Source organism: Falco naumanni, chromosome 5 (genome assembly GCF_017639655.2).
Source record: "Falco naumanni isolate bFalNau1 chromosome 5, bFalNau1.pat, whole genome shotgun sequence".
NCBI lineage: Eukaryota > Metazoa > Chordata > Aves > Falconiformes > Falconidae > Falco > Falco naumanni.
In genome coordinates, this window is record NC_054058.1 from 59,533,309 (window position 1) to 59,555,570 (window position 22,262).

A 22,262-nucleotide genomic window follows, 5' to 3' on the forward strand; every position below is an offset into this window, starting at 1 on the left:
AAGTACTCTGCAAAAAAAACCATTATTGCATTAGGGCATGTCTATCACCAATAATTAGGGTATTGACTTCAGCAAGCTATGACGTGTTACTGGCTTCCCTTCTTCACCACCTCTTAATTTCAGTCTTTCCTTACTAATGCTTAACCAGATTCCCGTTCAAATTTACATCTTTGCCTCAAGTTTAACTCCCTCTCTCCCTTAATGCTTCTCAGTGCCTTCTCATAGCAGTATTACTAAGTTGCCATCCCTTGACAACACCAAACCTTTTTTACTCTTCACTTGGAGCTGCCTCCTGGCTTGCAGTTGCACCATGCCCTGGGATCAGGTATCTTCAGGAACACGAAAGGGCCCTCCTGGTGCACAGCCAGCCTCTGAGGGCTCCAGGGCAACATTTTACCAGTACGCTACTCTCCGGCTCTGCTGCCTTCCCCTTCCACCCCGCCGGTTTTGAACCCAAAGCCTAGCATTTCATTCCCAGAAGTCAGACACTCCACCTTCAAACCACCATCCACAAAAGCTGAACGCATTTCTACCCACCGAGCCGGTTTTAACTCCCAAGTACCCTCTCCCTTACCAAGCAGAATCGCAGCCGAGGGCCGGGTGGCCGCCAGCCGTGTCCCCTTCTCAGGGGACGTCAAACGAAGCGCCCCTGTCCCCGCACCCCTCAAGGCTCTTATGAAGCGCAGCACTCTCCCAGCCGAAGGCAGAGGGGGAAGAGAGCATCGTTGTATTTAACGGTTAACATGCCGAAATAACTTTACCACAAACAACACTGTTAAGAGGCAAAATAAACATTCCGGGCTCAGGCAGCTCCACGGAAACGATAGGTTTTCCCGGGAGCGCACTGGGGCAGGGCCCGAGGCCCTGGCAGCGCAGGGCAGGGCAGGCGCCGGAGGGGTCTCCCCGGGAGAGGTCTCACCGTGAGCGGTCTCACCGCCGGGCCGGTCTCACCGCCGGGCCGCGCAGGGCCGCCGGGAAGGGCCCACCCCTACGCGTCCCCATAGTAACCGCTCCGCACCGCCCGCCCCCCGCGCCTGCGCCCCGCGGTACCGCCCCGCCCTCCGCCTGCCGGTGGGCCGCCGCCGGGGGGGCCTTGCCGGGTACAGCAGCGCGGAGGGGCCAGCCCCAGCCGCGAGGTTCGCAGGTTCCCGTCTCGACTGCGAGGGGGAGCGACCTGCCCACCGCTCCTGAGGAAACGCCCTGCCCGCGGTGCGGCTGCGCCCCCCCGGCCTGCCAGCCGTGCCCCGGCCGCCGGCGCCGTGCGGGCCCCGCAGCCGCCGGCGGGGACAGCTGGGCACCTGGGCGCCGCGCTGGCCCGCGGCCTCAACACGCTGGGGCGGCTGAAATCAGGGACTTCAAAACGGCAGCAAAAGGGCTCACGGGGAATGCTTGTAGCGCTGGGCCAGGAGCACAGAAATACTTACCCCGAGGTCGCTTTTGTGGACCAAGGCAGCACCAGCACGCGAAGACTGCGGGAGGCGAGAGGCACCGCGCGGTGGCCGCCCGCGGCCCAGCTGCCCCCCGCCCCCGTGCCGGCGCGCCCGCGCAGCGGAGCCTGTAAAGTGAACTGAAACTAACTTACATTAGACTTGCCAGTTAGCTAGGAGGTCATGCAGTTAGGGCTTTTTTCAACGGTTCCAAGTCAGTTACTTCTAAAAAATAATCTGTGTCCCAGTACCGGTTCTGGTCAGTCTGGGGGAAGAATCTGTCACCTCTTGAGAAACCCTGGCTCTTGGGTCAATCAGTTTCCCAAAGCTAGGCAAAACCTCGCTTACTGCGAAACTACCAATACACTGATGCCAAGGGTGTATTTATGCATGCTGCTACTGCTCAGCCTGCGAGATCTGTTTTCAGAACCAAAGACATGCCCTGTTTCTACACAAGAACCAACAATTCCACTCCAGACACGGTTAACAGGTTTGGTCCCTTTAACTACAGTACATTTCCTCCATAAAAACAAACCCACGTGTTGTTTTCCTGTAAGAATGAAGATGGCAAAGAGTTCAGACATTATAACTGGCCTACTTAAAAGCAAAAATTAAATAAACAGGAAATTTAACAGCATTTTACTGTCAGATCTACCTCTACTGTAATTTCTGTCATTAAAGGGTGCCAGTTCCATTGGCATGTGCATTAAGTGAACAAAAATTTAGTAGAAAATAAAGGTATGGACAAAAAGTGATTCTGGAAAAGGACAAAAATGCTCTCCTCAACACTGACCCAAAAAAGCCACTCTCAAGTTGGTGTAATGTTTTGAAAAAAAAACAAACTCCAAGGCCCTGGGTTCGTGAATGATACATAGCAATAGGGCTGTCAATACCAATGTTGGAAAGCGTGTTACCATGAATCAAAAGGCCAGATGCTATTTTGTTAAAATAAATATGAAAAAGGATATACTACTAATCAGTATCAATCAATTTTTAGGCAGCTGCTGAGTGTAACCAGGGGCAGGCAATGAAAGAAATTAAGTGATTCAGTGTAATGCATTAAGGTTTAAACTAGCATATAAAACTATACATCATTCTTGAGGAGATGGCAAACTCAGACATTATAGTATTTCAAAATACTATCTGTGGTTAAATTCCTCTCTCTAAATAAAGAAACCTGACTATGAATGCATCTCTAAGACTTAACCCATATTGCTTGTAATTCCCTAGAGAAAAATCTTGCACAAATTCATCAGTGCATGCTCTTTAATGAACTCAAGAAAGGTAAAGTTCAAGTGGCACCATGCTTACTAATTACATTTATCAAACTTTTATAGTCTCAATTACAATATATTCTAATATTTCAGTGAAGCATCAGATATAGTTATAGTGCATCATATACAGAGTACAGAAATATTTTTATAGGAAAAAAATAAATAGGAAAAAATATGTAAACATCCTGAGTAAAATTCTGCTGCCACTGAAGTTACTGAACCATCATAAATAGGAGCACAGGCAGTATCACACCCCTCTTTATAAAGCATACAGCAGTGCACATAATTTCATTCAAAACAGCTTAAAGTGCATACAACATTATAAAAAAAATAATTCATAAACTTTTGAAAGTTTTACATATGCAGATTTCATTCACGTCTATTACGTCTCCTCAATCCCATCTCTTCTGATTCAACAGCATCTTTGTTCATAATTTCTTGCTCATCTTCTATCACATCTGGCTCAAACTGATGTACTTCACGTTCATCACGTAATTCAAGCTCTTCTATTTTGTAATCACTATCAACATCTTCAAGTAAATCTTCATTACTGTCATCTCTGTCATCCATTTCTTTCTCTTGAGAATGTTCAGCAAATGACTGAATGAGATCTTCAAGTTTCTCATTACAAATGTGGCTGAAATCTTATAATTCACACAAAAAAAATATTAAAATTAACGTTTAAATTACCAGAAAGGCCCCAAATTTTAGGGTCAGTTCAGAAGTAGAATATTTATTGTTTTCTCTCTTTCATTAAGACTCAACTAATGCAAAATTCCCCGAATTTCTAGTGAACCATTCTTAACATTTAAGATCTCTCTTGGACTACTATGCACCTCTTCGAAGTCTCCAGTTGAAACTAATATACATATTGCTGTTTATTATGCCATGCAAGCATTACCCACAGCCTCAGAACTCCCCACCTGGGAATCCTCAGACTAAAGTTAGTCCAGCACTAACAGACTGCTTAGGAAGTCACATTCAAGAAGCCCATTTTAACAAAGCAGAATGTGACTGTGTGGTCTATCCCAGTTCAACGTCTTTCAGAACTTAATTTTTAAAAAAAAAAAAAAAAAAAAAAAAAAGACCTATCAAAATTCTAAAATTAGATACACCTCAAACAGGAAGAATGGTAGTCCACCAGAATGAAATTAATTCCACACACATTACCTAAGATGCGGGAGCTGAACATTATTATAGTAAGACCTGTTTATATTTTTTTAAAATATAAACTATTTAGTTATCTGTCCTGCAGGAAATCAAAGTACCTTTCATCTTGTTTTCAGATTTATCCAATCCACTTTCTTTCATCAGGCGTCTAATTGATTGGAGCTGTGTCATTATTTCATCTTTCTGCTCACAAGCTAAAGCATTAACACTAGGAGAAAAAGACAGATGTCAACAGCTGAAAGATTACCTTGAAAGTGAGCGCTTGACAATAATGCACGAGACTGCAGTTATTTCCTTCCATGGAGAGATACCATAGTTAAGTTAGTAACACATTTAGGCCAAGCTTTTCTTTGAGAACTGTCTCTTGAGAAGTGGGGAGCCCATCACATACACCTACTGAATAATCTAGTCACTGAATTCTAACAGCCCCAACAGCCAAAGCTGAGTAATGACTACTAAAAGAAACAATTATCCAAAGTAATTTTATTTTTAGTACAACAATACCTAATACAGAACTTCACAGTTGAGAGGCTTTTCTCATTTTTTTCAATTATGTTTACTCTCACTCCTCCCCATTGCTACTAGAAATTTGTTAGGCAAATTGGTCAGTGAACTTGCTGCTTAATAGTTTCAGTACACATTAAGTTCAGAAGTACACTAAAGGAACAATCCTGAAATTCTGTATGTTTTAAACTAGGCTTCATGAGGGACCTCAGTCTACAAAAATGGACTGCATGGATATTTTTATTTCTAGTAGGTAAGTAAGGCCCTAGCTTCTTAAGAAAAGAACTTTAAAACTACAAGGAGGTTATATTACTTACTGCCTTGTTACACTGCAACAGGGAAGTTTTATTTCCCTGAAGCACACACAATCACTTAATAGGTTAATTTCAAAACACAAAAATAAGCAGCTATACCTTGATAACTAGTTTTGTCTTTAATCATATCAAAAGAAACTTTCTACTATGATCTAATTCTCACAATACCTTTCAAATGCTACTGAGCTTAAGTATTCAGTATTAGCCTCCTTGACCAATATTCAAGTTTAACTTGTTAAGTCACAGTAATGTGATGGTAAGTCTCAGCTTTTGCACTTACGTTTGGTAAACAAGAGACAGGAGGTGTCTATTGAAAAGATTACAAATTGCAAAGAGGTTATCTGCGAAAAGCTACAGAAACAGTAACTGAAGAAGGTTCCTAAACACTGTTCCTTACCTATATATAAGGAACACTTTAAGAACTCTATTTTTAGAGAACTTCATTTTAAAGAAAAACAATACTGAGATGTTTTATGACCACTCACCAGTTTGACAGTGGATCCAACTGAGTCAATAAAGAATTTAACATTTTCTCTGTCTGTGCTAGATGCTGCTCCAGTTCTAAAAGCTGATGCTCTAAAAAAAAAAAAACAAAAACAAAGAGAAAGAAAATAAAAACCAGAAGGAGGCAGAGGGAGGAACAGAGAAGGGGAGAAGGCAGCAGACAGGAAAGACAGAACATTGTAAAAAAAAATGTAAAAGAAGTATTTACAATACCAAAAGAGTATTAAAGTTTTGGTTGGACAGATTCAGAAACAGGAAGGTTTTTTCCTCCATAAAATTCTAGAGTATGAAAAGGGAGTGGTAAGGATAAGAACAGAAGCCTTACTATGTGTGACCAGACACCATTCTCATCCAATAACCTCACTCCAACAGTGTCCACACAGATGACACCTTGGTAGACACTGAGCAAGAACGTGGCTCTTACCTTTTCAGCCTCAAAAACTATGCAGTTCCAAGACTTCTTGAGCTATAAGTAGCATATTTATATTTAATATACTGTCATGAATTTGCCCAGTCACACCTCACAAATATATTCAACACTTAATGCACTAAAGCTGAGAGGAATAACTCCTCCTAAAATACTATGAAACTTCAAAGAAAGAAGAGTGCAACAAGGAAGGATGGTGAGTAGGCAACATAGCAAATCATTGCTGAACCTGATTACAGATCTGGTGTGCAGAGACACCAAAAGAGGCTGCTAACTAGTTGTTTAACTAACTAAAAATGTGTCTATACAAGGGGCAAAAAAGTATGAAAAACAGCTTAACTCTAATGTGCCATAACTCTTTATTCAAAAGGAAAGACCACTTCTTGGCACATGCAGAACAGACTGAATTAGACAGTACTTTGTATCATGAAGAAAAAGACATTATCATTCATTCTGTCTCTTCTATAAATATTTAATGGTTTTGACAAGTCTCAAATTTGGCCTAGAAATTTAACAGTCTCTATAATCATTTATCCACACTGTTCCACTATCAATACAGTTCAATTCTAAAGCAGATCATTGTGTCCTTTTAAAATATCCTATTAGGCTAAAGATTATTATATCCTATTTAAACATCCTATTCTTCTGAAGAAAACTAAACATGTCTTAAGTGAGAGAAACATCAGGCATTAAAAGGCAGAGTATCACACTATATTACTACAGCTGTTTAAAAGAATATTACCATCCAGAGTTTTCAAACAAACTTCTGAATGTTTCAAACACACAGAATAACAAGGTAGGGTATTTGTAGGTTCTTACATTACACGCTCTCATCCAGCTGGACTGCATCAATGAAAATGTAGGTTTCTTCCAGCAGGAAATACACATTTTTGGTGCACATATGCACTCTGAATGGACATCTGTCTTACCTGTTTCCTTTGCCTTGTCTTCTGTACTTTTTTCCTTTTTGGAAAGGCTTTCTTCATGTGACTTCATCTTTAATAAATACAATTGTGTTAAAATACTTCACCACTATTTGCGTATTAAAAATAAAAATGCATTTAGACATTTACTGAAAGTAAACAGCAACCACAAAAATGCACTCCATTAATTTAACATTTTTTCCTGCCATGCCTTCTTCCTATCTTAAACTAATACTTCTGATCTTAAGCAATGACCATATGACTGACAAAAGCTGTAAAAAGTTTTTTAAAAAAAAACGTGGTTGCTGTTTCAACTCCAGTTTTCAGAATTTAATGCGAAGAACCTTCTAGGTTATTGGATCCAGTCTCCTACCATTACCTAGGAGGTAAAACTTCTTTCTTAAAGTAATAAAGATGCTATTATAAAAATATTTACATTTCAATCCCACAAGCGCAAGTGTAAAGAGTTATAACACCCGAAATACTGGTTTTATGATGTTTAAATCCTATTTACAACCTAATTAAATTTATTTTTAAAACCAAACTGGTCAGCCACAGCTAAGCTGTGGTATTTTTCCTCACATATAGATGATATGAAACTGACTACGAATATGAAGATGCTGTTTCCAGTCCTGTTTGGGTTTAAGGTGTTTTTTTTCCCTGAAGGCAAGCAAAAATATTCCAGCTGCACTATCAGCATTGTTAAGTGTTGTAATATCTCTTGCTATAAATAATACATATCAAGACTGATTTTAAAAAAAAACCCAAACCCAACTGGTTATGTGTCCTCCTTTTTTAAATTACTAATGGCTGAAGAGGTATCACATTTCATGGATAAAAGTCTACGTGGCAGCTGCATGACTAAATGAACAGTCCAAATAAAAAGTTGAGTATACTCACTATTCTATCTAATTGCTTATCTAAGACTATTATCCTGCAGGAATCATCCACCTCCTTTCCATATTCAGTCTCATTCTGAAGAACAAAAATAAGTGAAATATTGATGAGGCTAAGTTACAGTCTCAGGTAACAGCACTGTTCAGGTTCTCAGATTCTTACTTGAGGTTGGGGGTGGTGGTGGTTGGGGGGGGGTGTGAGTATAAGATTCTTAGACACTTCCTTAAGTGTCCAAAAAAGGGTTATGTCAGAAGCCTTCATAAGGAAGAATCAGATATACTGAAATTTTAACTTTGGAGCTCACACTCAAAGTCAAATCAGGCAAAAAATGGCTTTTGGAAAACCACATACTTGGGCTCAGAATTGGGGCGGGGCACAAAAAACCCCAAAACAAAACCCAGTTACATTTCCTTCTAATTTCCATAATATAATCATTTTCATGTGGCTTACCTTAAGAAATTTGTATGCTGCAAACACTCCCACTCCAAGAGCATACAATGGCATGAGGGTGAATACTAACTCTCTGCCGTTTCCTCTTGTTCTCTCACTCTTTATCTCTTTCTCCATTGCATTTCTCATCTGCTGAATACTCTGGTAAGTGTTACTGTCAGACTGTTCTGGATTCAGGTGAACTTGATGAACTGTCCGAGGGCTACCTTAAAGAATTACATGGAGAGAAGGAAGCCAAAGTAAGAAAGGAAATTAAGACTGCAATTAGTTTCACAACTGGAATTAAATTGTTTTTTTCTTGTGTGATCATCTTTGTTCATCACTCCTTATAAGATGGTGTGGGCAGCCCTGCCTCCAAATAAAGTTTTTAAAAAAATAAAATTAAAAAACACTCTTTCATGAATTGAACGCAAAGTTAAATCTAGGTAGCAAAGACTCTCAAACCAAGTTTCTATGTTTCTTTAAGATACAAGTTTCAAGCTTCTTCCTTTGCAGCAACATTGGCAAACCCACAGCAAACTACAGAAAGGTAGATGTAACAAGAAACATCATGAATCTTGAAATTAAAGCATACTCAGAGAAATTATTGATAATGCTGAGAACAGTTACACATTAATATTTTTCCTGTGTAACGAAGAAAGGAGTTAAGTACAAACTGAATTGTCTAGACCTGGAAAAAAGGAAGTTTTTGTTGAAATACGCATGCTGTGTTGCTGCTTTCACTATTTTGACAGTAAATTCCGTGTTACATGCATTTCCCACAGGCTTAGAAGTGCTGTAACTCTGCAAATCAAGTATTTAGCAGGAAAAGATTACACACAATAGCAAAGAGATGCAACCTTGGAAGTCTGAAGCATTTTCGCATGCAATTTGCCAGCCAGTGTCATTGCTTGACTTAGATTATTTGGTAGTTAAATCTGGGGTTCATGGGACATGCAGATGAGGAACAATGCTAACAGCTGAAGTATGCATATGCTTGCAGAGACAGACAGGGTGACTGGGGGGTTGTGAAGTTTCACACTGATGTCTCTCAACTGACTGACTACACTTAATACTTAAAAATCCCTTTGAACATTTAGTTCGTCATAATTTATCAGAATGAGTATGGGTAAAACAAGATTCACATTCTATAGAAGACCATTATGCAAATCACTCCTTATCAATTAATACTGAAACACTGACATTTCAAGAATTTACTGTAATGTAAGTGTGCAAGAGACAGCCACCATCAGGTAAAGAAAAAAATTAACCTATGTTACAACCCCTAGTGAAACAAATGCTTGGCTACAACTTCTTCCAAATACAAGAGAAAAAGGAATCTAATTCTACTAACCTAAGCTGATACTTTGTGATAAGAGATCTGGAACAGTGTTTTAGAATTGTCTAACATGAGTTAGCCAAAAAAGTTTTTCGGACTTCTAGGGATGACTTCAGACTCTGACTGTAGCAACATTTACTATCAGCTCTGCTGTCAAATTGTGCCAGACATAACTGCAAGTTCTTCCATGTTACTGACCAGTTCACAACATGCACATTTGAGCAGGCCTTTCACCTGTATGCTTACTCACTGGAACTCAAAACAGAACTGGACAGTTACATAAAAAATTGAACATCCTACCTGATACAACCAGAACTCAGGCTATCTTAATCATTTAATGCAAGTTCAGGCTGACGTTCTCTTTTCAACACAAGCAGGTTTAGACTTAATAAAAGTGCACTAGCTAGTCTAACTAATCACACCTTATCTTACATAGCTTTCCTCCTTTCAGAATGCATCCCACTGATTACTAGTTTTAAGTTTGCACTCACTGTTCTTTCCTTACTTGTAGTTCTATTTGTTTTTAATGTTAATGAGGAGACTTACTAAAACACCTAATATCACAGATGAAAAAATTCCCACAAGTCATACAAGTAAGAATGTGATCAAAGGAAACACCACCTTCCTGGCACCGAGGAGGAATGCTGAATCCGAATGGAGTCCAGTGTCCTGCACCAAGTTTATCCCACAGAGGAAACGGAAAAGATACTGGCCAAAGAGGAGAACAGCATGTAAATTTGCCTGAAACTTATTTTACGCAGTGCTGGGCCAATATACCAGTAGAATCAGAGGCATCTGAAGTGCTGCTTTTTTTAAGGTCTGGTTTTAAAGGAATTTGATCTACAGGGAATGATAGCTACCATGTAAGTTAAAAGTAATCAAGCAAAAACAGACTAGCAGCTGGGAAGAACATGGTAGCAACTCAAGCCTCACTTTGTCCGCCTCCCAGGGAAAAGCACAGGCAGAACTTGGAGGATTACAGCAACTCTCTCTCTCTCTCGGTTTACAATGCCTTGGAAGGCATCATCAGTGAATCACCGAGCTACATCAAGAATACACGCATTCTGTTATCTTCCAAAACTGAAGCGGACCTTTGGACCTTGAGCTAAACCCTCAGCTGAGGTACGCTGACGCAGCTTAACATACACGTATACCACTCAAGCCTTAACAAGCAGTAAGCTCTCTAACCCATTCAGCGGTATCTTTTCCAAGCAAGCACGCTGCATTTTTTCAAAAAGGCTGCCTGAGAAACCTCATACGATCCCGTGCCATTGTTTACTAACAGCAGCGCCGGGCTTCCCTACTGCAACTCCAGCATGCGCAGTGAGCTTTCTCCTCCGACACCTCTCAGCTACTCATCCCTGCAGAGGTTCACAGTACCTAACCGTGCCCCCGCAGGCATTATTCGTTACACTGCCCCGGTAAGGTACGCTTCCAACACCAGGGGCTCAACCTGTATTTAGAAATTATTTTCTTAAGACAACACAGACAAAAATCAGAACAGTAAAGAACAAAAAAAAAAGCGTAAAATAAACGGGCGGGGGGGGTGGATGGCTACGGGAGGCGGTGGGCGCCGGCCCGGAGCCGTGTGCCGAGGCCCCCCCGTCACGGGCCGCGTTCCGCCGCCGCCGCCGGAGGGAGGCGAGCCCATGCGCGGCCCTGCCCCTGCCCGGGGGCTCCCCCCGAGCCGGCCCCGAGCACGGAACCCCGACCGCAGCGCGGGCTCGGGCACCGCCACGGCTCCTACCTCTGCGGTGCTGACGGAGATCGTAATGGCCGGGGCCGGCCTTGGCGCCCCGCGGAGTGCGGCCGGCTCGCCCGCCTCCTCCCGCCCCGAACATCCTGGGCATGACGACGAAGACGCAGAGCACCAGCACCACCGAGACCAGCACCTGCTGCGGCGCCGACAGCACCATGGCCCTGCCGCCTCCCTGCCGCCCAGCCGCCGTCCTGCGCCAAGGAGCGGCGCCCAGCGCGGCTGCCGCGCCCCGCCCGCCCGCACAGCGCCGCCCGGCGGCTGCGCCGCTCCCCCGCCCGGCGGGCCGAGCCCCGGCCGGGAAGGTTCTGGAAGGGCCACGGGGTGGGCGGCGGCGGCCCCTCATGCGAGGCCCCGGGCCGCGGCGCTGGCCGTGTCGGTGCTGGGGGCTGCAGCTGGGCCGCCCCTGCCTTGCATGCCATGCACCGTGGGCATGACCCTGGCCGAGCGCGGCGTGTGCCTGCAGCAGCCTCGCACCAGAGGCTGGCCAGCCCGCTGGGGACAGGCCTGGAGCTGCGTGGGTGGCGCCAGGGCCCTGCCAGAGGCATGGGGCAGTTGGCCAGGGGTCTTTTGGTAGTCCCTGGGTGAGGCGGACAGGGTGGCATCACTGGTTTGTGTTCAAATATAGTCGTGTTTATTTGATAGGAAACACTGTAGTGAGTTCTGTCAGTTGTAGGCAGGTGAGTCCAGCAGCAACAGGCACGCAGAGTGAGGCGGCAGTGACCAGGCCAGCTGGAGGTGTTCACATTTCACCCAAGGAATGGCACCTTAGGAGGAAGCAATGGTCCGGCAGTAGGGCTGATCCAGAAGAGTTAGGCTCTCCATCAAAAGCAGGGGTATGAAATGCAGTACGGAGCCTGAAGGGGATTTCTGGTGGCAAGGAAGAAGTCTTTGCTTGTCATAACCAAAACAAACTGCACTAGAAAATTATTGCAGGGAAGGCTGTAAACAAAACTGAAGAAGATGCAGAAAAAGTGGATGTTGAGCAGTGAGCAGCTGAAGGATGAGTACCCTGAGGATGGCTTGGGAAGGCACGTGTACTCAGATACTGATGGCAAAGAGTGCCGTTTGCTTGAGTGGGTTTGAAGCCAGAATGGCAGACAAGGGGCTGTAACCGTGGAAGTGAAGAAGCTTGTGGAAAGACACCGCGCTCAGTTTTAGCACTCGGTAACAGGAAACTCAGGAAAAATTAAAGGGGTGCATGTAGAAATATAATTAGAAAAAACTAAAGGCCTTAGGGAGAAAGCAGTATTGGCAGCCAGTGGAGTTATTGTAAGATCCACACAGAGACTAATAAGAGTGAACTGAAATGTACAAACACCAATAAACCTAGGCAATAAAACACTGGATATTTTACATAAGACATAAAACTAGGTACTTTGGTGGTAGCAGAAACTTTCTGAAAAACAATCATGACTGGAAGATGCACACCAAAGATTGTTCACGTTCAGAAGTCAGAAATTTTGTTAACATTGGCAGACTGCAAAGAAGTAAGAGGTAGCGGTGTCAGTTACTGGCCAAATATTAGCACGTTTACCTCATGAAACTGTCTTTGTAAAATGCTCTGATATGTGTATTTAAAGCTGTGCCATAGGAGGAGTAAGTGTTTGTTTCTGGAGGCTCTCCAAAAGTAATTAAAATATTTATACATCTGAATCTACAGTAGCTGTGCAGTTTTACTTTAATATAATTTTTATGTACCAAATAGAAATCAATGACCTGTTCATCAAAAAAGAGAAAAAAGTTTCATGTTTAATTAATATTACAGTAATTTCTTATCTGAAGATAAAAGTGCATTTCAGACATCTTTTCAGTTGCTAGCAAGTGCTCTTACAAAGTTAATTTTCAACAGCAAAGAGGGGGAAAAAAACATGTCTAATGAAATTAGTTCATGTGTCTGTGCTGCAACAGGAAAAGTCAATGAAAATAAAATGGGTACTTGCCTAAATAAGGGAAAGTATTTCTTTATGAAACCTCAGCATATGATATCTGTCTGTATTTCACTGCCTGACTGGTTTTATCTGATCATTTAAGATCTGGTCGTAATGTAACATTGCATAATTATGTCATCTTTCATGTTTTGCAGACTTGGGATACAGCTTTGGCAAATACTGCAGGGGCACGGGCAAATAAATGCATTTTTGAACATAATGTATACTTAAGTAAGAAACATCAGTGCCATCCTAATTTCACATCTATTAGAGAGAGTATTTGGGTTGGAAGTCATCAGGCATTCTATGTCATTGATGCCATTAAATCATGGTATGATGAGGTCAAATTCTGTATTTTCGCAGTACAGAAATGTACTAAGGTTTGCAGTTATTGCATTCAGGTAGAAGTTATCTTTGGTAAAGTGTCCTGTATAGTGCCTACCAGATGAATCAGTAGGGGCTGTAAATAATACAGAGTTGTACGTATGGTTTGTAGTGACTGACAACTTACCGTCTTTTGTAATCTCAAGCAATGGCTGTACTGCCAGTTAACCCTGCACTGGTTCACCTCTTTGTCTTGTGTAATAATCCATTCTTGTCCACAGTAGTGGCCTTACTGAAATCTCAACTTGTCATTTCACTGTATCAGTACTACATGAAGTATGTAAGACATCATTTCAAGTCCTCTAGCTGTGAAGCCACACAGTTCTGAATTCTGTAAGTTTGGAGATGCTGTTTGAAATATTCACAGTAATTGCAAAATGATGTGGGTACTCCTTAGTAGAATTGTTAACAGAAGGAGAAAATCCAGCCAAAATAAATTATACTCTTTACAAATCTTGTAAAAAAGGAAGAGGGGAAAAAAGAACATGAACAAAAAAAGAGGGAGTTTATGATATATTTCTGATTCCTCAGTAGTAGTTCTGATAGACTTAACTCTGCTGAGAAAGTAAAGCTTTTCTTCGAACACTTAATATTTTAAATGGATTTATTTGTTCCCACATTTAAAAACTAAGCTTTGCAGTAGTTAGTTTCATCTATGAGCAAACACGTAATATTTCACTGATCTAAAACAGATGATAATTTTAACGTCAAGTAGATCTTATCTAGTAAAAGTGACTCTTTAGTTTCTTATCTTGGTATTTAAAGATGCATAGACAGCTCGCTCTGAAAATTACTGATGAAAATACTGTGCAGTATACTTAACAGTGAAAATGTTACAGGACACAATGGTAGCTGCAAGGTTCTTTTTGAGTAGACTGGATTGTGAAATGAAAATACTTAAAGTTACCGGGATCATTTACAAAGCGTTTTCTGTTTGGGTCTTTTTGCACCTCTTTTTATATCTTTTCTCACTTACTTCCCCTCAAGTGTTCATTCTTGTTTTCTGCCCATGGTTCTGCCTGTAACAAACTCAAAAGCAAGACTGGAGGATTTAAGTTTTACTGTTTATTGAGCAGTAAATAGAAGATTTGAACTAAGCAATATCTTAGGAACATAGTTTTCATTTTTTTCTCTGGCACAATAAATTATAAAAAGTTACATATCAAGGCAGTTCCTAGCATTTTAAAATTTGCTCTTCAGACTTGTCTGTGTAGAATTCTGGAAGTTTTTGCATATTTCTATTGGAGTTAGGTTCACTTCTAAGCTTTCTTTCCCCTGATTAATATTACTTGCTCCTCTTGTTAACTTACATAGTATCAAAATGTTCAAGCATTTCAGGCAGTATTTCAGGCAGAATTACAAAGGAAACTAATCACTGGGAAAACCAAGCACAGTACGTAGGTTAAACAGCAATGAACATATAAAAGTACATATGTCATCAAAATTGATAATCAGAGACTATGTATGATGCAGGAGCCATCATGGTCTTGAAGGCTCAGAGACAAAATTGAAAATGGAAAAAATCTAGAAATCCTAAATGGATAGGCTGTGTAAACCTGATAAGAGAACCATGATACAGTAATATCAAAATGATGGAAATCACAAAAAAAACATGTGAAGCTGTTACATAAAGGCCTCTGAAATGCTTAGTCAGTGCGGGATTCAGGTAACACCACAATAAACATTAAGATCCTTTTTAAGGAAGGGTCTGTGTGTTGAACATGACTGCTTCTTGCAGTTATAATTGAAGAGATGGAACTTCTGGGGATGTTCAGATCAGTTTGTCAGTCTGAGACCTGTGCTTTTTGTACTGGGGAGATACTGAGAGTAATCCCGTATGTCTTTAAGTTTTCCAGAAGTGAAATTTATGATTATCTGTATTTTCTAGGTGTGTAGTTAAACATTTTTCCTGAATTCAATACTGTTTGGTTAGTCATATGCAGAAGCTAGAGGAAGAACCTGCCAAGAAAAATCAGGTGCCCAAACTGTGATAGTAACCATCTTCTCTTTAGTATGGCAGAAAACACTCACCAGTTTGAAAATGTGTAGTGCTAAAGCTTTCAGACTTAAGTTTACAGTAGTAAACAGCCAGACCACTTCTAGCACACAGTAGAAGCCCTTCTTGCAGACCTGAGTTACAAATGTTGAAATTAACTAAAAGGAGCTGTTGGGTAGTTGCCGCTGATTTCCCTTTTGTTCCATGGAATTTACCTCTGGATCATTAAAGTCAATGACTTTTATTGAAATTCTTGTGTAGAAGATTCTGGAAACTTGCAGCATAGGTCACTTCGTCTTGAGAGGTGAATATTTAAAAGTTCATCTTAAAAGCCTTGTTTAACAGTGATTTTTTTAAGTGTGTAAAAAGATCAGATGGTGCAAAATGAAAATAATATATAGGGTCTCTGAAAATAATTGAAACCTAGATTTTTGACTAGGTTACTGTTGAGTGTAGTTTTTAATGTATTTTAAAACTTTTTTTTCCCCCCATATTATTTGGAACTTCATATAAAATAGGCCGTGCAGTTAGTCTATGTAGGGAGGTCGCAGATATACAAAATGCAGCAATTATTTTTTTTGGCAACTATTTGCCAGAGTAAGTTGCGGCTTTAAATGTTAAGAAAAAAAGGGAAAAAAAAAGCAATTGTAATGAGATTTAGCTGAAAGTAAATGAGGTTCTTTATTTATTGGTAGTCTTGTAAATGCAAGCAGAGAAAACGATGACTAATTCAGTTGAGACTGCCATGAGCATTAGCATGTGTACTGGTTCAGTTTTTTAATCTGTTAACTTTACTGATAAATATTGTTCTGTGCTTATCTTAAGGAAAAAAATCCCAATTTAGCTCGTGCTCCCCTTCATTATTTTCTTTTTCATGTGAAACACAAGAAATAAGAAAGTTGCTGCAGGCAACTACTGTCAGAACTGGAATTACCTCTTGTGGTCTTATACATTTCTTTAAATGCATTTTAGCTTTTTACATGGTGTTTCTTTTTTTCTTCTTAAAAGCAATAGAAATAATAGCACGGTCATTAGATCAGTTGCTTTTCCTTTCTGTGTAACTGGGTAAAATGAAATCACATTATAATTTCTTGCCTATTTAATAACTGTGATTATACCAAATGTTATTTAACCATTAGAAAACAATAAATGATCAAGCAAGAAAAAGCTAACTGTAACATGTGATTTTACATTTACATTGACATTCTGAAAAAACACAGGCCCCAGCCAGTGCTGTTACTAAACCAGGAGTTTGAAAGCACAGGGGCAGATAGTTTTGAAATATGTTTTGTCTCATAATGATGCACAGTCCATAATCAAGCACATGCATATGCAATCTGTTTGTCATTTTAAAAACATATATAGCTTCTAAGCTTGCATGACAGCTGTTTTTTTTTCTCCTAGCAAACCTGGGCCTCTGCTGGGGAGTTGCCTGAACTAAGAAACTCATTTAGGCCTGCCCATCTCTTTTCCTGTACCACAAAACTGGACTTGTACTTGAGTTGCTATTTTGAAACTTGCTGGGGTATGGAACTTTGTTGTTTTCTTTTTGAAATCTGAATGAAAATGTTGCCAGTTGCCAGTGCAGAATAATGGCTGATTGACATCAACAGTGGTCTGTGAAGCTTTGTCACTTGAGATTTTTCTAATCTGTAACAACATACCATTTTGGTTTGCTGTGCTGTTCTGCACATCTTGGAGAACCAATAGCTAAGCTGAATACCTGTTTAAATTCAGGTCTAACATGCCATTGCTCTTCTGTTCACAGCTTGATACCAAGAACACTGATCTCTGTGTTGTCACAGAAACAAGCGGAGTTAGAGCAGACAGACCATCTTCTAATAGCCTTTTCCCCTCCTAAACTCTCTGGAAAAACAGGCACACCTTAACCTTGCCACCAGTCATCACCACACTCCAGATACTGCAACAGCCTTTTCAGCCTTGGCCATCATGACTCCTTCTTGAGATTTGGATCCTTAGTGCTCAGTTACCCTTGCTAGACAGCAGTTTCTTTTCAGAATTGAGGATGCACCGGACCACCTCACCAAAATTACTTTGTTCAGTGTAGCAGTTTTAAAGTGTAGTCCTTTTATAGACCTTCTCTGAAAGTCTGCTGCTGGGACCATCCATGTCTGAGATGCCCAGAGTATCTTTCCCCCGGTTTAAAGAGAAGCATACAGGACTTTGGAACGTGCCCTGTCCTGTCATCATTCGCATACTCAAATTTAGCTGCCACACCTTGCTACCAGACTGTTCGTCATGCTGTTCTTCCCATCTCTTCTACCTACCTTCCTCTTGGGAGGTGATTCTTCATCTGTTATGTCCAAGAAACCTTTGGCTCTGAGAGGAGCCTCAAGATGGTCCTTAGTATTCTGTTTGAATGGTAGCAAGCAGAATCTTAGAAATGCCCTTGAAAGGGTCTTATAGGATGTCTCAAAGCTTACTGGACATACTTCTCAACCATCCTAGAGAACTTTCCCAACTAGTCATTTTCTTTTACCTAGTTGTTTTCATTTACCTACTTTCTTTTTCTATTTTAGGTCTCCATTTGCTGCACTGTAGGCAAAAAGTACAAACTAGAGAAACACTCTCGCTTCTCACTTCATTTTTTATAATCATGGCTAAAGGCAAGAAATGTAAACAGCTTGGTGAATCCTGAAGGGAAGATTAGATACATACTGTGTGATTTATTACTTTACAACATACTGTATCAGTCACAACTATCAAATTACTGATGTGCGTATTATGTGAATGCAGGGTGCTGTGACATTTACATGATGTCAAAAAACTCCTGATATCTGACAGTTTCTGCAGTCTTCACAGCACTGCTGGGTGAAGGCAGGCTATCAATCTGAACTGGAGTCAGTAAATCCAGTGAATCACTGGCTTCTCAGGTTGAGTGCTAGTGTTTTTTAAGTACCAGTTAGAGTTTGCACTCACCAGTCCCATGGAGACATACCAGAGGACCTCCATTTGAGGGTTGCTTGTTCTGAAACTAGTCAATATTCACATATTTGTGAAGCTCAAGTCATTTTAGAATCACATAATTTCCACACTGTACTATGAAGGAAGTCTCAACAGAGACACCTAAAAATGCCTTCTTAGACACTACCATGTGGCAGCTCTGCTTCCTATTCCAAACTCTTTTCAAATTATTTTCTTGTTTCAGGTTTGTTCATTTCACTTGTCTTTAACAGGAGACATTGATTAATCACACATTGACTTCTAAGGGAGCTAGTTTAATGCATGTGAGTCAAATATCCCAGCTGAAAGTCTTCATCTTCATGCTCAATTTTCTCTTACACATTTGGAAATTGTATATGAAAATTACCAGGATGAATATATTACAATTGGTAGAAATTGGTATTGGTTAGAAATACCAAATACCTTCACAGACAAATGGACTGTAGATGTAATTGAGAAGATTTATTCAGTTCAGTTGAGGCTGTCGCTCTTATTTGTGCTTCTGTTTTACTGCTTTTTAGGAACCTTTATGTTAAGTCTCCTTTAGCAGGAGAGGGGAAACCTGTCCTGGTTTTGGAGCTGGTGATTTCCCCTTATTTTAGAGCAAAGGACTTTATAATTGTTTTCTGTTGTGAGTTGATGGTGACACATTCAGATCTTAAAGAACAGCTGTATTTACAGTTTCAGATTAGGATTTGTAGTGGTTAAGGTTATCCCAACACTGTTAAAAAGAATAAGCTGCCTTTAAACAGAAGATACCTTCTTTCATATTCCTATCAGTCTGTCTTACAGGTAGTACCTGTATTTTATGAGTGTCAAGTACTGTCTTTCCAAATTCTGTCATTTCACCTTTTCTCACCAGAAAAGTCATTGAGGTCCTGGATATTGACAGGGACAGGATATCCGTATTTTCCTGTTCAGCAGATCATGGCATCCTCAGAGCAAGAGATGTACCACAACTTTTAACAGATGTGGAAAAACTGCTTCCGTGTGCCAACTTCACTCAGTGCCTGTCAGTTCTCCTGTTGTAAGAAAAAACTATAAGCTGTGATACTTCTATGCTTCTGGGAATACAATAATGTCTGATTACCTTTTTATTAATGCACCTTTCCATGAATATGACCTTTCAGGTCTCCGCCACCTCTCTAGGAAGATAAGTGACATCCAGTTGCTGATAGGTGGCTGTATCTGTCGTTTTTAGGACTCACTTTCTCCTGAAGCAGCTGTGGGAGTTGCAATGTTAGAGGATCTCAGTGGCTAGTCAATGAAGTGGTAAATGAAAATCACTGCAAGTAAATATGAAGTGGCACATGTGGGGGGAAAGGTGGTCACCTGTACAACTATGGAAAATGTCAGCTCAGGGCTCACTAGCTGTTAGAAGCAAATGGAACAGTAGTAATGAGGAAATTAAATGGTTACTCTTAAAGAGCAAAACATAAAACACAATACTGTCACCTTTCATGGAGACAGACTAGTTTCTGTGGCCTAAACCAGCAAGACAAGTGAAATTAAAGCTGAAACGATAGTCTCCCATATATTTTATCTCATTTAAGTAGCATAGTCTTCAGAAGCCACCTGGTGTTCCTTGTGACTTTTTTTCTCTATCCAGAAGTAAATTTGTGCTTTTCTTCCCATTCCTTACACCTTCTTAATGAGGCAGCACTCTACAAGCTAGGTGTTAAGCAATCTGTAGATTGACAGATAAGTACATTTACTTATACGTAATGACAAGATAGGGCTTCTTGGAGAAAAAGGCAAGGCCTTTCATCTCTCTGGATCTGTGGCTGAGAGTTCTATCAGTTTTCTCAAAGAGGATTTCACAGTGGATTATGAACTGTGTGAAGTAATAGTGTAATTATCACTTATAGTGGTAGCCTTTGATACCAAGAAAGACTTGCTGAATTGCAGCTCAGGCAACATCTGTAGCTTCCTTGTATTGCATTCCTGCAATTGAAACATGCACAGTCACCAAGTGGGTCTGCTTTCACACCCTTATGAGGCATTAGGTTCTTGCCAGAGCTTCTAGAAACAATACCTTGTCCTTCAGTCTTTCATATTCTGGATTCTGAGACCTTTTTTAAGATAACCATATGGGCTATGGTTTGGAATCGCCCATGCTGTGCATGTATATATGGTCAATCACCCAAAAGATGTATTACTTGCCCTTTAACTTTTTTTTTTTTTTTGAGATATTGATTTATATATATATATATATATATATATATGTAAAAAAACAATTCTCTTCCCTGCTTTTCTCTCGTAAGTTCAAAACCTATGTTCAATTCTTGGGATCAGAAGATCCCCATTATACATATATCTAACTGCATGTCAGGGCATGTGGTTGCAATATGCCACCATATATGCTGCTGGGATATAATTCAGGCCAACAGTCTACCTGTGGGCAAAGTATATAAAAGATGCTTCAAAGCAGAATAGTAGCAAGTAAGTTGCAGGTAATCTTTTGGGGTGTTCTTCTCCCTCCATCTTGTACAACAGCATTATACCAACCCCCAACCCTTACATCTGTATGCCTGGTGGGTACTTATTTTTTTATAAATATAGATGATATAGGGTGTATAAGGTAAATATGGACTTAGAATCCTGAAAAAGTTATCACAGGTTTTGGTGCAAATTACGAGGAGTGCCCACTATGGGTGTGGGTAGAGTTACAAACCAACCGAATAGCCCACAGTCCTTTAAAGAACTAAATCTGCCCCTGGATGCCCAGGATTAGGCTGTGAAGCACAGCATTGCTTCATCTTCTGAATGGATGCAGCACAGACTGGGTACTGTGTTTCCGTTACCTGGTAGTGTAGTATAGGCAGCCAGGGTGATGGTATCTGCATTATCGTTTTCAGCAGTTATACGTATAAGGAGCCTTTCTGAAAATGTGCAGTGGTAAGTACTGCAGTCTGATGTTTATACTTAAACGCTTCGGCACCACTTGGATGAGATACTTAAGCATGGAAGGAACCCAGTGACTTCACTAAGACTGCATACTTAGACATTTGTGTTTTGTGGAGTGAAACACCCCCCCCCTCCCCGCCTTGGGAGTTCAGCGTTGTATGTGATGAGGCATGTATCACCCTCATAGTTTTGAAAGCATTGCTGATGTTTCTTGCTTTGGTAGCTATTTTATCAAAAAATGCTTTACAAGCATGGGTATGTCCACCTAACTGCGTTTCAAATGCCTACTGCCTTCTGAAGACACTAGCCAATAAGTTAAGCAAAAAAGTCATACCAACATGACTTTAAAGACAACTTAATTTGACAATAATTTTGTTGATATTATTTTATGCACCTTAGAGAGAGCTAACATGCCAAAAAAAGTGAAATTTCCTGTATTGGGAAAATATTAAGCTAAAGATGGTACCTGGTAAGGTTTGGAGCCTTATTTTTAAATAAAAAAAATTCCCAAAATTGTGACATACTCATATTCCTAGAATTCAAGGAGAAAAGTATGTGTCAATTAAACAACTGTTACAATTCATACTAAACCAATATTTGGAATCACAATTGCTTAATTCAGATGCTGAGAGAAAGCTAGCATCATATTATGTACTCAGTCTTGGTTCCTAGAGTCACAGAATATTCTGAATAAGATATATAAAGTAAGAATACTATAGAAAGATGTTGTTTTATAAGTCTTGATGTTTATGAAGTTAGTACAACTCGGTATTTATAAGGCAGGACATTTATTGCTCCTCATTCAGTGTGATGCTTTAGATTTATTATTTTGTTACTAACTCTAAACCTGGTGATTATTCCTTGTTTTAAATTGTACTGTTACTTATGCATAGCATATTTCCTGTTCTGAAGTTTAATAATGATTTTTCTTTATATTATCTTGAAACTTGCTCAAGTCCATTTAATCAACACAGATTTTACTCGTCTATATTTGAGAAGTGAAGTCTTTCATTAGTATGCTTTAATTTCACTTTCTCCAAAAGACAGATAAAGTTTATACAAGAACCTGAAACTATTTTTCTCACCAGATTTTTTCCTTGTTGTATCTTGGTCTTG

The 22,262-nt window shown here is 40.3% G+C and overlaps 3 protein-coding genes across 6 annotated transcripts in view; 1 reads left to right on the forward strand and 2 right to left on the reverse strand.

The window, feature by feature from the left end:
* CAPS2 (calcyphosine 2) overlaps positions 1–1,510 on the reverse strand; it is a 33,335-nt gene extending 31,825 nt beyond the window's left edge. For 3 of the 4 annotated variants that reach the window (XM_040596555.1, XM_040596556.1, XM_040596553.1), the window contains exon 1: positions 575–957. The gene's annotated coding sequence lies outside the window, so the exon portion shown is untranslated. Of the gene's footprint in view, positions 1–574; positions 958–1,424 lie in introns of those variants that run through there. The other variant, XM_040596554.1, reaches the window with a different exon arrangement.
* Positions 1,511–2,679: 1,169 nt separating this feature from the next.
* Positions 2,680–11,211, reverse strand: CCDC107 (coiled-coil domain containing 107). Its single transcript, XM_040596479.1, has 6 exons — positions 10,956–11,211; positions 7,891–8,096; positions 6,550–6,616; positions 5,175–5,265; positions 3,970–4,079; positions 2,680–3,345 (listed from the first exon to the last, which is right to left on the reverse strand). The coding sequence occupies exons 1-6, from the start codon at positions 11,122–11,124 to the stop codon at positions 3,071–3,073; spliced, it is 918 nt and encodes a 305-aa protein (XP_040452413.1). The 5' UTR covers positions 11,125–11,211; the 3' UTR covers positions 2,680–3,070.
* A 1,165-nt stretch (positions 11,212–12,376) lies between these two features.
* LOC121088721 (glioma pathogenesis-related protein 1-like) lies at positions 12,377–21,415 on the forward strand. The gene is given in 5 exon segments (XM_040595209.1): positions 12,377–12,454; positions 13,051–13,300; positions 15,770–15,872; positions 21,263–21,372; positions 21,375–21,415. Coding segments are annotated over 5 exon segments (582 nt in total).
* The last annotated feature ends 847 nt before the right edge of the window (positions 21,416–22,262 follow it).